Raw genomic sequence first — 10,853 nt, forward strand, 5'->3', positions numbered from 1 at the left:
GAATGACCTGCAGTAGTGTTCCTTCTTACAGGGTGGATGCAGCAGTCTGTTGCTGAAGGAGCTGCTAAGGGCCACCACTGTGTCATACAGGGTGTGGGAGGGGTTGTCAATGATGGATGTCAGCTTGGATAACATCCTCCTCCCACCTACTGGTGTCCAGAGGGCAGTCCAGGACAGATCCAGCTCTCCTGACTCTCTTTGTTAAGTCTCTTTCTGTCCCTATCCGAGCTTCCACAGCCCCAGCAGACCACTGCGTAAAAGACTGCAGATGCAACCACAGAGTCAAAAAATGTTTCAACAGTGTCCTACAAACTGCAAAAGACCTTTCTTAGCAGATGCAGATGACTTTGGCCCTTCCTGTACAGGGCATCTGTATTGGTAGTCCAGTCCAGTTTATTGTTGAGGTGGACACCCAGGGGTTTGTACTCCCCCACGATGTCAATGTCCAAACCTGGATGCTCACTGGTCACCTGTGACCCCTTCCTGTAGAAGTCTATCACTATCTCCCTGGTCTTGCTTGCATTGATGTCTGTATCATTGGAGAACTTTTGGATGTGGCAGCTGTCCATGTTATATCTGAAGTCAGATGTGCAGAGGGTGATGGGAAGGGTAAGGAGCTGAAAGCATCCTTTGTGTTTGCATAAGGTAGTCCAGTGTTTTATTGTCTCTGGTGTGGCATTTGACATACTGGGTGAAGGTGGGGAGAGTTGAAGACAGGGAAGTGTGGTTGAAATCTCCAGAGATGAGGAGGAGGGCCTGGGGATGCGGTGTCTGCAGCTGTGAGACTACATGGGATTGTTAAGATTGTTCCAGGCATCAGGTGTTACCAAGGAAACTGATTTATGGCTTGTGAAACTCAACTCAAGAAATTCTAAATAGATTCTGTTTTGGGGGGCAGGTGACCATGGTACAAGCAGGATAATGCTCAAGGTCAGATTTATTTGTTGAACTCAACTCAGCTATCCATCATAATCATGTCTGAGAGGACAGGGATTCCAGGCTGTATCATCACATCCTGTTGAAATTGAGCAGTGTGTGACTCCCTCTAGTGGACGTTGTGGAGTATTGTGTTGTGTTTGCTGCAGAGGTTTTTGTGCAGAGTTTTGCTGTTTCCTGTCACTGTGGGCTGCAGAGCACAGTAGTACACAGCAGAGTCAGACAGCTGAAGCTTCTGGATCTTCAGAGGAACTGATGTCTTGTTGACTGTAGCATCAATTCTTTCTTGCTCTTCATTTTTACTTGTTCCTCCAGAGAACCGTCGAAGCACAAGTTTGGGGAAATCATTTTCTTCTTGTTTGTACCAGAACAAAGTGGAACCTGAGTAACTGGTCTCAAATGTACAGTCCAGTGTAACTGTGTCTCCTTCAGTAGCAATGACATCTGCTGTTGGCTGGATCACTCTGTCTTCTCCTTTACACTCTGAGGAAGAAGAGAACATGCAGAGGAAGACATGAATCAATGAAGATGATTGATGAAAATTACCCGGTCAGAGTCAGACACACAGACATGTAGAATAGTTGTGACGTTCACTGACCGTGATCAGATTGAACCATTTCAGTTACTTCGACAAGGTAACAAGTGCTGACAGAAACAATCTGTTCTGCTTTTTCTACAATGAACATTAAAATGTGTGAATGTGCAGCTCAGAAATATGTTGAAGAGTTTTCAAAGGAAACATGATGTGTTTTATTTCTCACCAAAGCAAAGAGCAGCAAGAATAATCCACAGCCAATGTTCCATGTGTACAACAAGGCTGAAATGAAGAGGAGAAAGTAGCTGATGTTCAGCATTCAGAGTGAGAATGGTTCTCTTCACAGCAGCAGTTATTATTGACAGATGGTTGAACACAGTGCAGAAGTAGTGCAGCGCCTGCTTGATAATGTGGCCCTCTAGTGGAGGTAAAAAGTTGAGTGGAACAGTGTGGAAAAAAGGCTTCCAGCAGCTCGTCAGTGTGTCAGCTTGTGTTTTTGTACAGAGACTGTGGGTTTGCTGTCACTGTGGGCCTCACAGCACAGTAGTACAGAGCAGAGTCAGTCACTGCAGCAGAGGAGATCTGCAGATCCATTTGGGTTTGATCCTCACTCACTTTCACAGTCAGTCTGGAGACTGGATTAGATATTACTTTTCCTGTTCCATAGTGAGAGATGAGGAACTCTGGTGGTTTTCCTGGATATTGTCAATACCAGAAGAAAGAATCACTACCAGTTGCTTGTTTGGAGTATTTGTAGGACAGAGTAACAGTGCTGTCTTCTAAACTGGGCTCTTCATTGTTGACTGGACTGAGGTCTTCACAGCTGACACCTAAACAAAGAGATAACTCTGTTATACCATGTTGTCAAAGTGTGACTGAATGAATCACATCCAACAAACATGTGACTGAAGCTTTTTCATGCTGCGTGATCTAACATACCTGTTAGAATGGAAAGAAACAGTAGAGAAAACACACCGTGATGCAGTGACAGCATGTTGAATAAAGGTAATGTTTGTGGTCTGTGTGTTGAACTCTGCCGAATATGGAAGTTTCTCTCTCTTCTATAGTTGAGAAACAGCTCAGCTCCTCCCTCAATCTCTCCGTCTCCTCTTCGATCTGTATTTTCACTTCTCTCTGTCACTCTTCCTCCTGGTTATGATCTCAGTTCTAGACTCAGTCAGTTGTAGGAAGGTCTGGAACAGCAACACTTCACATATATTAAACCAACTGACACAATTTCAATGATGAAAGAAACGAGTAATTTGAACATGAGAGGACCCAGGATTGAACCCTGTGGTTCACCACAAAACATCACAGGCTGAGAAAACTACAGAGAAATTTCTTTTATACAGAAAAGAACAAAATCAATCAAAGCCTGAGTCTGAGATGCAACCAGTTCATGGCAGGGTGTCCGTTGATACCTTATACCTACGTAGTTCCAGTGACACTGTCTGTTCACTGTTCTATTCAGCCTGTATGTATATTGAGTAACCATAAAGTACGCTGCCCCCTAAACTAACTGATCCTTTGTATCACATCAACGATCATCTCACATCTCATTCGCTGTTCAACTGGCTGCTTCAGACTGTGGCGGACACGTGACCCATCAGCTGTTCCTCAGCGTCTGGATATTGATTTGGGGACCATGACGAGGCCGGATAGCCGGCTAGTCTTGTTCTTAAACATACTGTCAAATTATATTTACTGTTTGTCAGCCGTACGTAATGTTATTGACTTTGGATCTTGACAGCATAATGTTAGCTTTTAAGCTAGCAGCTGAGCCAAAGGTTCTGTGAGCTGAGTGGACTACAAATATCTCCTGCTGCCGAGTCATTAGATCAACTTTATTAATCCCCTGCTAGGGAATTTGGTGTTCCAGGCAGCATCAATAAAACGAGCAACAGCAATGGCAATGGAAAAGAAAAAATACAAAATAAGAAGTTGACTATATGTACATTTTATACAAAAGACTATATAAATTATATTGCCAAATGGAAAGACCTCGATAAATACTGAAAAATTGCACAAGGATTGAAACAACACTTGCACGTGGTTGTTATGGACAAATTCAGTTACAAATATATATATGTGTGTCACAGGGGAAATAAAACGATGTATGCCTAGTGTAATATTTAAGGAAGAAGGAATATAATATTGCACAGGTTGTAGTATGTATGAGGTAAAAGGATGTTTACAGTAGTGCAAAGAAAAACAGTATATGTGTGAACACAGTGCTACATTATACAATGCCTGAGTTAAATAACCTAATGGCTGTTGGAATGAATGACCTGCAGTAGTGTTCCTTCTTACAGGGTGGATGCAGCAGTCTGTTGCTGAAGGAGCTGCTAAGGGCCACCACTGTGTCATACAGGGTGTGGGAAGGGTTGTCAATGATGGATGTCAGCTTGGATAACATCCTCCTCCCACCTACTGGTGTCCAGAGGGCAGTCCAGGACAGATCCAGCTCTCCTGACTCTCTTTGTTAAGTCTCTTTCTGTCCCTATCAGAGCTTCCACAGCCCAAGCAGACCACTGCGTAAAAGACTGCAGATGCAACCACAGAGTCATAAAATGTTTCAACAGTGTCCTACAAACTCCAAAGGACCTTTCTTAGCAGATGCAGAAGACTTTGGCCCTTCCTGTACAGGGCATCTGTGTTGGTAGTCCAGTCCAGTTTATTGTTGAGGTGGACACCCAGGTGTTTGTACTCCCCCACGATGTCAATGTCCAAACCTGGATGCTCACTGGTCACCTGTGACCCCTTCCTGCAGAAGTCTATCACTATCTCCCTGGTCTTGCTTGCGTTGATGTCTGTATCATTGGAGAACTTTTGGATGTGGCAGCTGTCTATGTTATACCTGAAGTCAGATATGCAGAGGTTGATGGGAAGGGAAAGGAGCTGTAAGCATCCTTCGTGTTTGCAGAAGTAAGTCCAGTTTTTTATTGTCTCTGGTGTGGCATTTGACATACTGGGTGAAGGTGGGGAGAGTTGAAGACAGGGAAGTGTGGTTGAAATCTCCAGAGATGAGGAGGAGGGCCTGGGGATGCGGTGTCTGCAGCTGTGAGACGACATGGGATTGTTAAGATTGTTCCAGGCATCAGTGAGACTATCAGGTGTTACCAAGTAAACTGATTTATGGCTTGTGAAAAACTTTAGATTTTGATTGCAGAACTCAAGAAATTCTTAATAGATTCTGTTTTGGGGGGCAGGTGACCATGGTACAAGCAGGATAATGCTCAAGGTCAGAGTTATTTGTTGAACTCAACTCAGCTATCCATCATAATCATGTCTGAGAGGACAGGGATTCCAGGCTGTATCATCACATCCTGTTGAAATTGAGCAGTGTGTGACTCCCTCTAGTGGACGTTGTGGAGTATTGTGTTGTGTTTGCTGCAGAGGTTTTTGTGTAGAGTTTTGCTGTTTCCTGTCACTGTGGGCCTCACAGCACAGTAGTACACAGCAGAGTCAGACAGCTGAAGCTTCTGGATCTTCAGAGGAACTGATTTTAAGGTGGAATTCAGTGTGGAAGAAAATCTCTCCTTGGACTCGTCTGGTGTGTTCCCTTGATCCCGTTGAAAGCGACTCAGTATGAATTTGGGGCTGTTGTTTCCATCCTGTTTGTACCAGAACAAGGATGGAGTGTTGGAACTGGTCTCAAATGTACAGTCTAGTATAACTGTGCCTCCTTCAGTAGCAATGACATCTGCTGTTGGCTGGATCACTCTGTCTTCTCCTTTACACTCTGAGGAAGAAGAGAACATGCAGAGGAAGACATGAATCAATGAAGATGATTGATTAAAGTTACCTGGTCAGAGTCAGACACACAGACATGTAGAATAGTTGTGACGTTCACTGACCGTGATCAGATTGAACCATTTGAGTTATTTCTACAAGGTAACAAGTGCTGACAGAAACAATCTGTTCTGCTTTTTCTACAATGAACATTAAAATGTGTGAATGTGCAGCTCAGAAATATGTTGAAGAGTTTTCAAAGGAAACATGATGTGTTTTATTTCTCACCAAAGCAAAGAGCAGCAAGAATAATCCACAGCCAATGTTCCATGTGTACAACGAGGCTGAAATGAAGAGGAGAAAGTAGCTGATGTTCAGCATTCAGAGTGAGAATGGTTCTCTTCACAGCAGCAGTTATTATTGACAGATGGTTGAACACAGTGCAGAAGTAGTGCAGCGCCTGCTTGATAATGTGGCCCTCTAGTGGAGGTAAAAAGTTGAGTGGAACAGTGTGGAAAAAAGGCTTCCAGCAGCTCGTCAGTGTGTCAGCTTGTGTTTTTGTACAGAGACTGTGGGTTTGCTGTCACTGTGGGCCTCACAGCACAGTAGTACAGAGCAGAGTCAGTCACTGCAGCAGAGGAGATCTGCAGATCCATTTGGGTTTGATCCTCACTCACTTCCACAGTCAGTCTGGAGACTGGATTAGATATTACTGTTCCTGTTCCTGAGTGAGAGATGAGGAACTCTGGTGGTTTTCCTGGATACTGTCGATACCAGTAGAAATAATCTTGAGCAGTTGCTTGTTTGGAGTATTTGTAGGACAGAGTAACAGTGCTGTCTTCTAAACTGGACTCTTCATTGTTGACTGGACTGAGGTCTTCACAGCTGACACCTAAAGGAAAAAATAAGTCTGTAACTTTATGATGTGAAGGTTTGAATCAGTGAAGCTCTTTTAATGTTAATCATGTCACCTACCTCTTATTGTGAGCAGAAACAAAGTGACAAACAGACTGAAGTTGACTGACAGCATCTTAAAGATAAAGAGAATCTGTCTGTGTTTTGTATGAAACACCACTGTGAAAGTTTGTGTCTCTTCTGTTGTTGAGTCCCAGTTTTGCTCCTCCCTGAATCCCTCCCTCCTTCCTCTCACAACTCTGACAAATGGTGTGTTTGTCAGTGCTGTGGTGCTGTTATTCACTAAATCACATCATTTCCATCAGGGAAGAAGTACGGTGGCTGAGAGAGCTCAACGTGCTGCAACCTCAGAAAACTCATTCAAATCAAGAAAACATCATTGATTTGAAACACATTTGCAGCATTTAGAAAACATGCTGCAGATCCACAAAATGACAGCAGAAGAGTTTCCAGAGGACTCTGAAAGTGCTGAACACGGCTTGGACACGCTTGTTGTTGCTGCAGTTTGTGACTCATGTGGTTGTCTTGTCAGGGGACGGTCCAAGGCAAGCCTGAGCCAGCCCTAACTGTCAGCTTTATCAAAGAGGAAAGTTTTAAGCCGACTCTTGAATCAATCAATCAATCAAACTTTATTTCTATAGCGCCTTCCAACATCCAAAAGGAGCACAAGGCGCTTAACAAGGAAAAAATATAAAAACAACAAATAAATAAAATAAATTAAAACAAGTAAAAAGAATTAAAAAAAACACACAGTCAGAAACAGACTAAGCATTAAACGCCAGGCGGTACAAGTGCATTTTAAGATGACATTTAAAAGCATTAAGATCAGAGACAGTCTGCAGCTGCGGTGGAAGAGAGTTCCAGAGCTTAGGGCCGTGAATGGCAAAAGAGCGGTCTCCATACTTTTTATATCTTGCCCTGGGGGCAACCAAGGAGATGTGGTTTGATGAGCGGAGAGTCCTGGCAGGTTGATAAATAGCCAGCAGCTCTTTGATGTAGGCAGGGGCCTGTCCATTTATGGCCTTGAAGAGGATCAGCACTCTGAAACGTACCGGGAGCCAGTGGAGCGCTCGGAGGGCCGGGGGTGACCTGTGCTGTTCGTAAGCCTGCATTCTGGGACACGGTGTTGTTGTGGAGTAATAGGGTGTTATGAGCTCTTTGAGATACGATGTTGTCTGACCCTAACCCTAACACTGATTTTTACAATGTTGTGTAGGTGAAACAAGGCAGTCCTTGAAATGTGTTTTCTGTGGGAATTAAAGGACATATTCTGATCAAACTTAACTCCCAGATTCCCTGCAGTGCTCCTCAGCAATGCCATCTAGAGTAGCACAAAGTTAACGGTCATGCAGGTCTTTGTGTCCAAAAGACCAAGAAAAGGGCTGATGAACATCCCCACAGTATTTACCCTTGAGGGAAATGAAATTGAGGTGGTACATCTGTATAAATATCTTGGTATTCTGCTTGATGACACCCTTACATTCAAAGCTCACATTGAAAATATTGTTAAGAAATTTAAACTGAAACTGGGTTTCTTATTTAGAAATAAATTTTGTTTTTCTTTTAATGTCAAGAAGCGCCTTGTGTCTGCAACTCTTGTACCCATTTTAGATTATGGACATCTGTTGTACATGAATGCTTCAGCTCAATGTCTGAATAAGATTGATTCTGTTTATCATGCTTCCCTGAGGTTCATTACTAACTGTAGGGCTCTAACCCATCACTGTGAATTATACTCCAGAGGTTGATTCACTGGTACACCTTCATATACAAAGCAATACTTGGACTACTGCCAACCTACATCTGCACCCTCATCATGCTAAGGAGCGTTAACTCTTATGATCTGCGCTCCAATGACCAACTGCTGCTCTCTGTACTGCCTTATCGCACAGAGCAGGGAAAAAAGGCCTTTGTTTTATCTGCTCCTACCTCATGGAATAAGCTGCAAAAGGACATGAAACTAACAGAACTGATTCCATTGACTCCTTGATTTGTACTTGTTTTAATTGAATTGTTTTTATAATCAAATTGAAATTTTTAACTTTGTAACTTGTGCTGCCACTTGGCCATGACGCCCTTGGAAAAGAGATTTTTAATCTCTGTTTGGACTTTTAAGTTCTTAGCCCTCCGAAAAGGCTTGACAGGAAGCACACAGTGGGTACAACTCGTGTTATCCTTTGTCTTCTTTTTATTTATAACAAAGGGACCTCAGGCGACACAGTTGTCACAGGCAACACAGGTCATAAACCTAGAATGGTTAATCAAAATAACATATTACATATAGCAACTTTTTTAATGTCAACAAACATAGCCTTTTTAATATTTATCAATCAAACATACTCCTATGAATTAAAGCCATGAACTAAAATACACACAGCAGACCCAAATGATTAATCACAATATAACCATTAGCAACTAACAGTTAAGCCAAATGCTAACAACAGCCAGCTAAACACTAGTTTAGAAGGCTAACGGCGTTAGCTTAACATGCTAACCGGCGATGCTAACCGCGAGCTAGCACGCTAATCGGGAGCAGTCAACAACTTTATCTCACACTCATATCACTCTCTAAGACTGCCTAGCAATGAAACGAACACCAAGCAATATATTTTTACGTTACACATTGTTAGTAGTCTGTTTCTTTAGCTGCAGCTCACCAATGGGCCGTGTGCCTCTGCCAAAATACCCGACACAACTGCCGTAAACGATAATACCGGAAATCATGCGGACCATTTCAAAATAAAAGCGGGAGTGCAAACTCTTAAAATAAATGAGCTAGATTCACAAATAAAGGTCAAATAACTAAAGTCTTGACAATCTCAATGGGCCAATTTTCCTGGTAAAATAAAGGTTTAAAAAAAAAAAAGACAAGCTTGAAGTTTCGTTAAGTGCTTGGCTTCGTTGATAAATATATATGGGTGTCATCTGCATAGCAATGAAGGTTTGTGGAGTGTTTCCTGAAAATATTGCATCAAGGAAGCTATCATGGCTAATCATGGCTAACATTTACAAACTGGAATCGAGTGTCCCAGTCTCTGTAATAAGATGTGATGGTCAGTGGTGTGGAATGCAGAACGAAACTGGAACAAGACAAGTCCTTCGTCTGATGTAATTAGGAGGTCATTTGTAATTAAAGCTACTTTAAAGGACTGTGGTCCGTAGCCTGTTGACAACAACAGGTTGATGATATCAAGTAAAGAAGTGGCAAAGAAGACAAAAACGTCTTTGAACAACCTAGTTGGGATGGTGTCTGAGAGACAGGTTCATAGTTTGGGTTCATCAAACAGGGTGAGAAGATCCAGCTCCCTTCAAAGAACCACAACTGTCATCACCAAAACAATGAGCACAGTTTTACTTGAGTAATGGTGAAAACAGTGTTTTTGCAGAACGTTATTGTGCCGCAGTGAAGTTGACCTTTGACCTTTTGAATATAAACTATCAACACTTCATCATTTTATCCTCTGAGACATTTGTTGGAAATTTTGTCATAATTGGAGGGTTGTCTGAGGCTCAGTCAAGGACCTGACTGCATAATGAGTTGCTGTCGTAGTAACTGAGGTGCTGAATAAACACAGATTACGACTGCAAACTCAATGAAAACAGACATTTTCTTAGTCAGTCTGGCCCTGTGTGTTTTAACTTTAGTGCTTCATTTTGTGTTGTTTTTATCTTCACTGGCAAGAATCGACACGACCATCACATCCCATTGAAGTTGAACAGTGTGTGACTCCCTCTAGTGGACGTTGTGGAGTATTGTGTTGTGTTTGCTGCAGAGGTTTTTGTGCAGAGTTTTGCTGTTTCCTGTCACTGTGGGCTGCAGAGCACAGTAGTACACAGCAGAGTCAGTCACTTTAGCTGAGATGATCTCCACATCTACACGTTTCTCTGTTTTGTTGATGTGAGCTGAGAAACCAGAACCAGTTGGATGGATCGATCCTCCTTCTGTGATGGAGAGCAGGAACTCTGGTCTGGATCTCTGGTATTGTCGGTACCACTGGATACTGTAGATAGCACCCTCATATTTACAGGCCAGGTTGATGTTTCTTCCCTCAGCAACATGTTCTTCAGTCCTTTCTGGCTTTATGCTGTTCATGGAACTCAGGGCTGCAAAATGAGTTTTATTCATGTCAGTTAGTCTGCAAGAGATTCTCACATGAAGAGACTCAGAGGAGGTTCTGGACTTTTTCTGTCATCTTTGACCTTTTTCAGATGCATTCAATGAAGCAAAAGTCTTTTCTATCATGGAAATTGTTATCTTGCACAGATAAAGCTGTAGTTGTGAAATGTAGAGCACATATCTGGTTAATACAGCAGGTTAAATGAGACTTTGATCTGTGTTGTAACACTCACCTATAAAGTGAGAGCAAAGTAAAAAGAGGTGAAGCAACATGTCTTTGGAGTTGTTAAAGTCAAAGAGACAGCAGAGCAGCAATGTTCTTCCACTGCAGGAGAATGAAAAACTAAAGCGCCTCTCTGCTGCACAGCCCTTCTCCTCAACATCAAGCTGACTGTGCTTTTAGTTCCTCAAACCTTTCTGCTCTGGAGACAGAAATCATCTCATTGGTTGAGTTGAATGTCCGTGGGCGGGGCCAGAGAGCAGCTTTTTCGAGCCTCTCTGCTGACCAAAGTTCAGTTCAACCAGTGAGATGATTGGTTGATCCAGAGCAGCTCTGCCTCAGAGAAATGTTTTCTGGATGTCCAGGTTCAGTCCTTCACACCGTTCTTCTTCCATTTG

General features: G+C 42.7%; 1 protein-coding gene and 1 gene segment (V, D, J or C); both read right to left on the reverse strand.

The window, feature by feature from the left end:
* Positions 1 to 1,007: 1,007 nt before the first annotated feature.
* Positions 1,008 to 5,573, reverse strand: LOC121614457. The segment is given in 2 exon segments: positions 1,008 to 1,419; positions 5,492 to 5,573. Coding segments are annotated over 2 exon segments (417 nt in total).
* Positions 5,574 to 5,732: 159 nt separating this feature from the next.
* On the reverse strand, positions 5,733 to 10,632 carry LOC121615606. Its single transcript, XM_041949989.1, has 5 exons — positions 10,469 to 10,632; positions 9,867 to 10,222; positions 7,036 to 7,224; positions 6,179 to 6,209; positions 5,733 to 6,095 (listed from the first exon to the last, which is right to left on the reverse strand). The coding sequence occupies exons 1-5, from the start codon at positions 10,506 to 10,508 to the stop codon at positions 5,749 to 5,751; spliced, it is 963 nt and encodes a 320-aa protein (XP_041805923.1). The 5' UTR covers positions 10,509 to 10,632; the 3' UTR covers positions 5,733 to 5,748.
* Positions 10,633 to 10,853: the final 221 nt, after the last annotated feature.

This window comes from Chelmon rostratus, chromosome 12 (genome assembly GCF_017976325.1).
Source record: "Chelmon rostratus isolate fCheRos1 chromosome 12, fCheRos1.pri, whole genome shotgun sequence".
NCBI lineage: Eukaryota > Metazoa > Chordata > Actinopteri > Chaetodontiformes > Chaetodontidae > Chelmon > Chelmon rostratus.

Excerpts from the sequence above, each read along its gene's own strand:
- LOC121615606 (XM_041949989.1), bottom strand. The coding sequence starts at position 10,508 with ATGTTGCTTCACCTCTTTTTACTTTGCTCTCACTTTATAG. Across the intron at positions 10,223-10,468 it reads ACTTTGCTCTCACTTTATAG|CCCTGAGTTCCATGAACAGC; the intron begins GTGAGTGTTACA and ends CTCATTTTGCAG. Across the intron at positions 6,096-6,178 it reads GTTTCTGCTCACAATAAGAG|GTGTCAGCTGTGAAGACCTC; the intron begins GTAGGTGACATG and ends TTTTTCCTTTAG.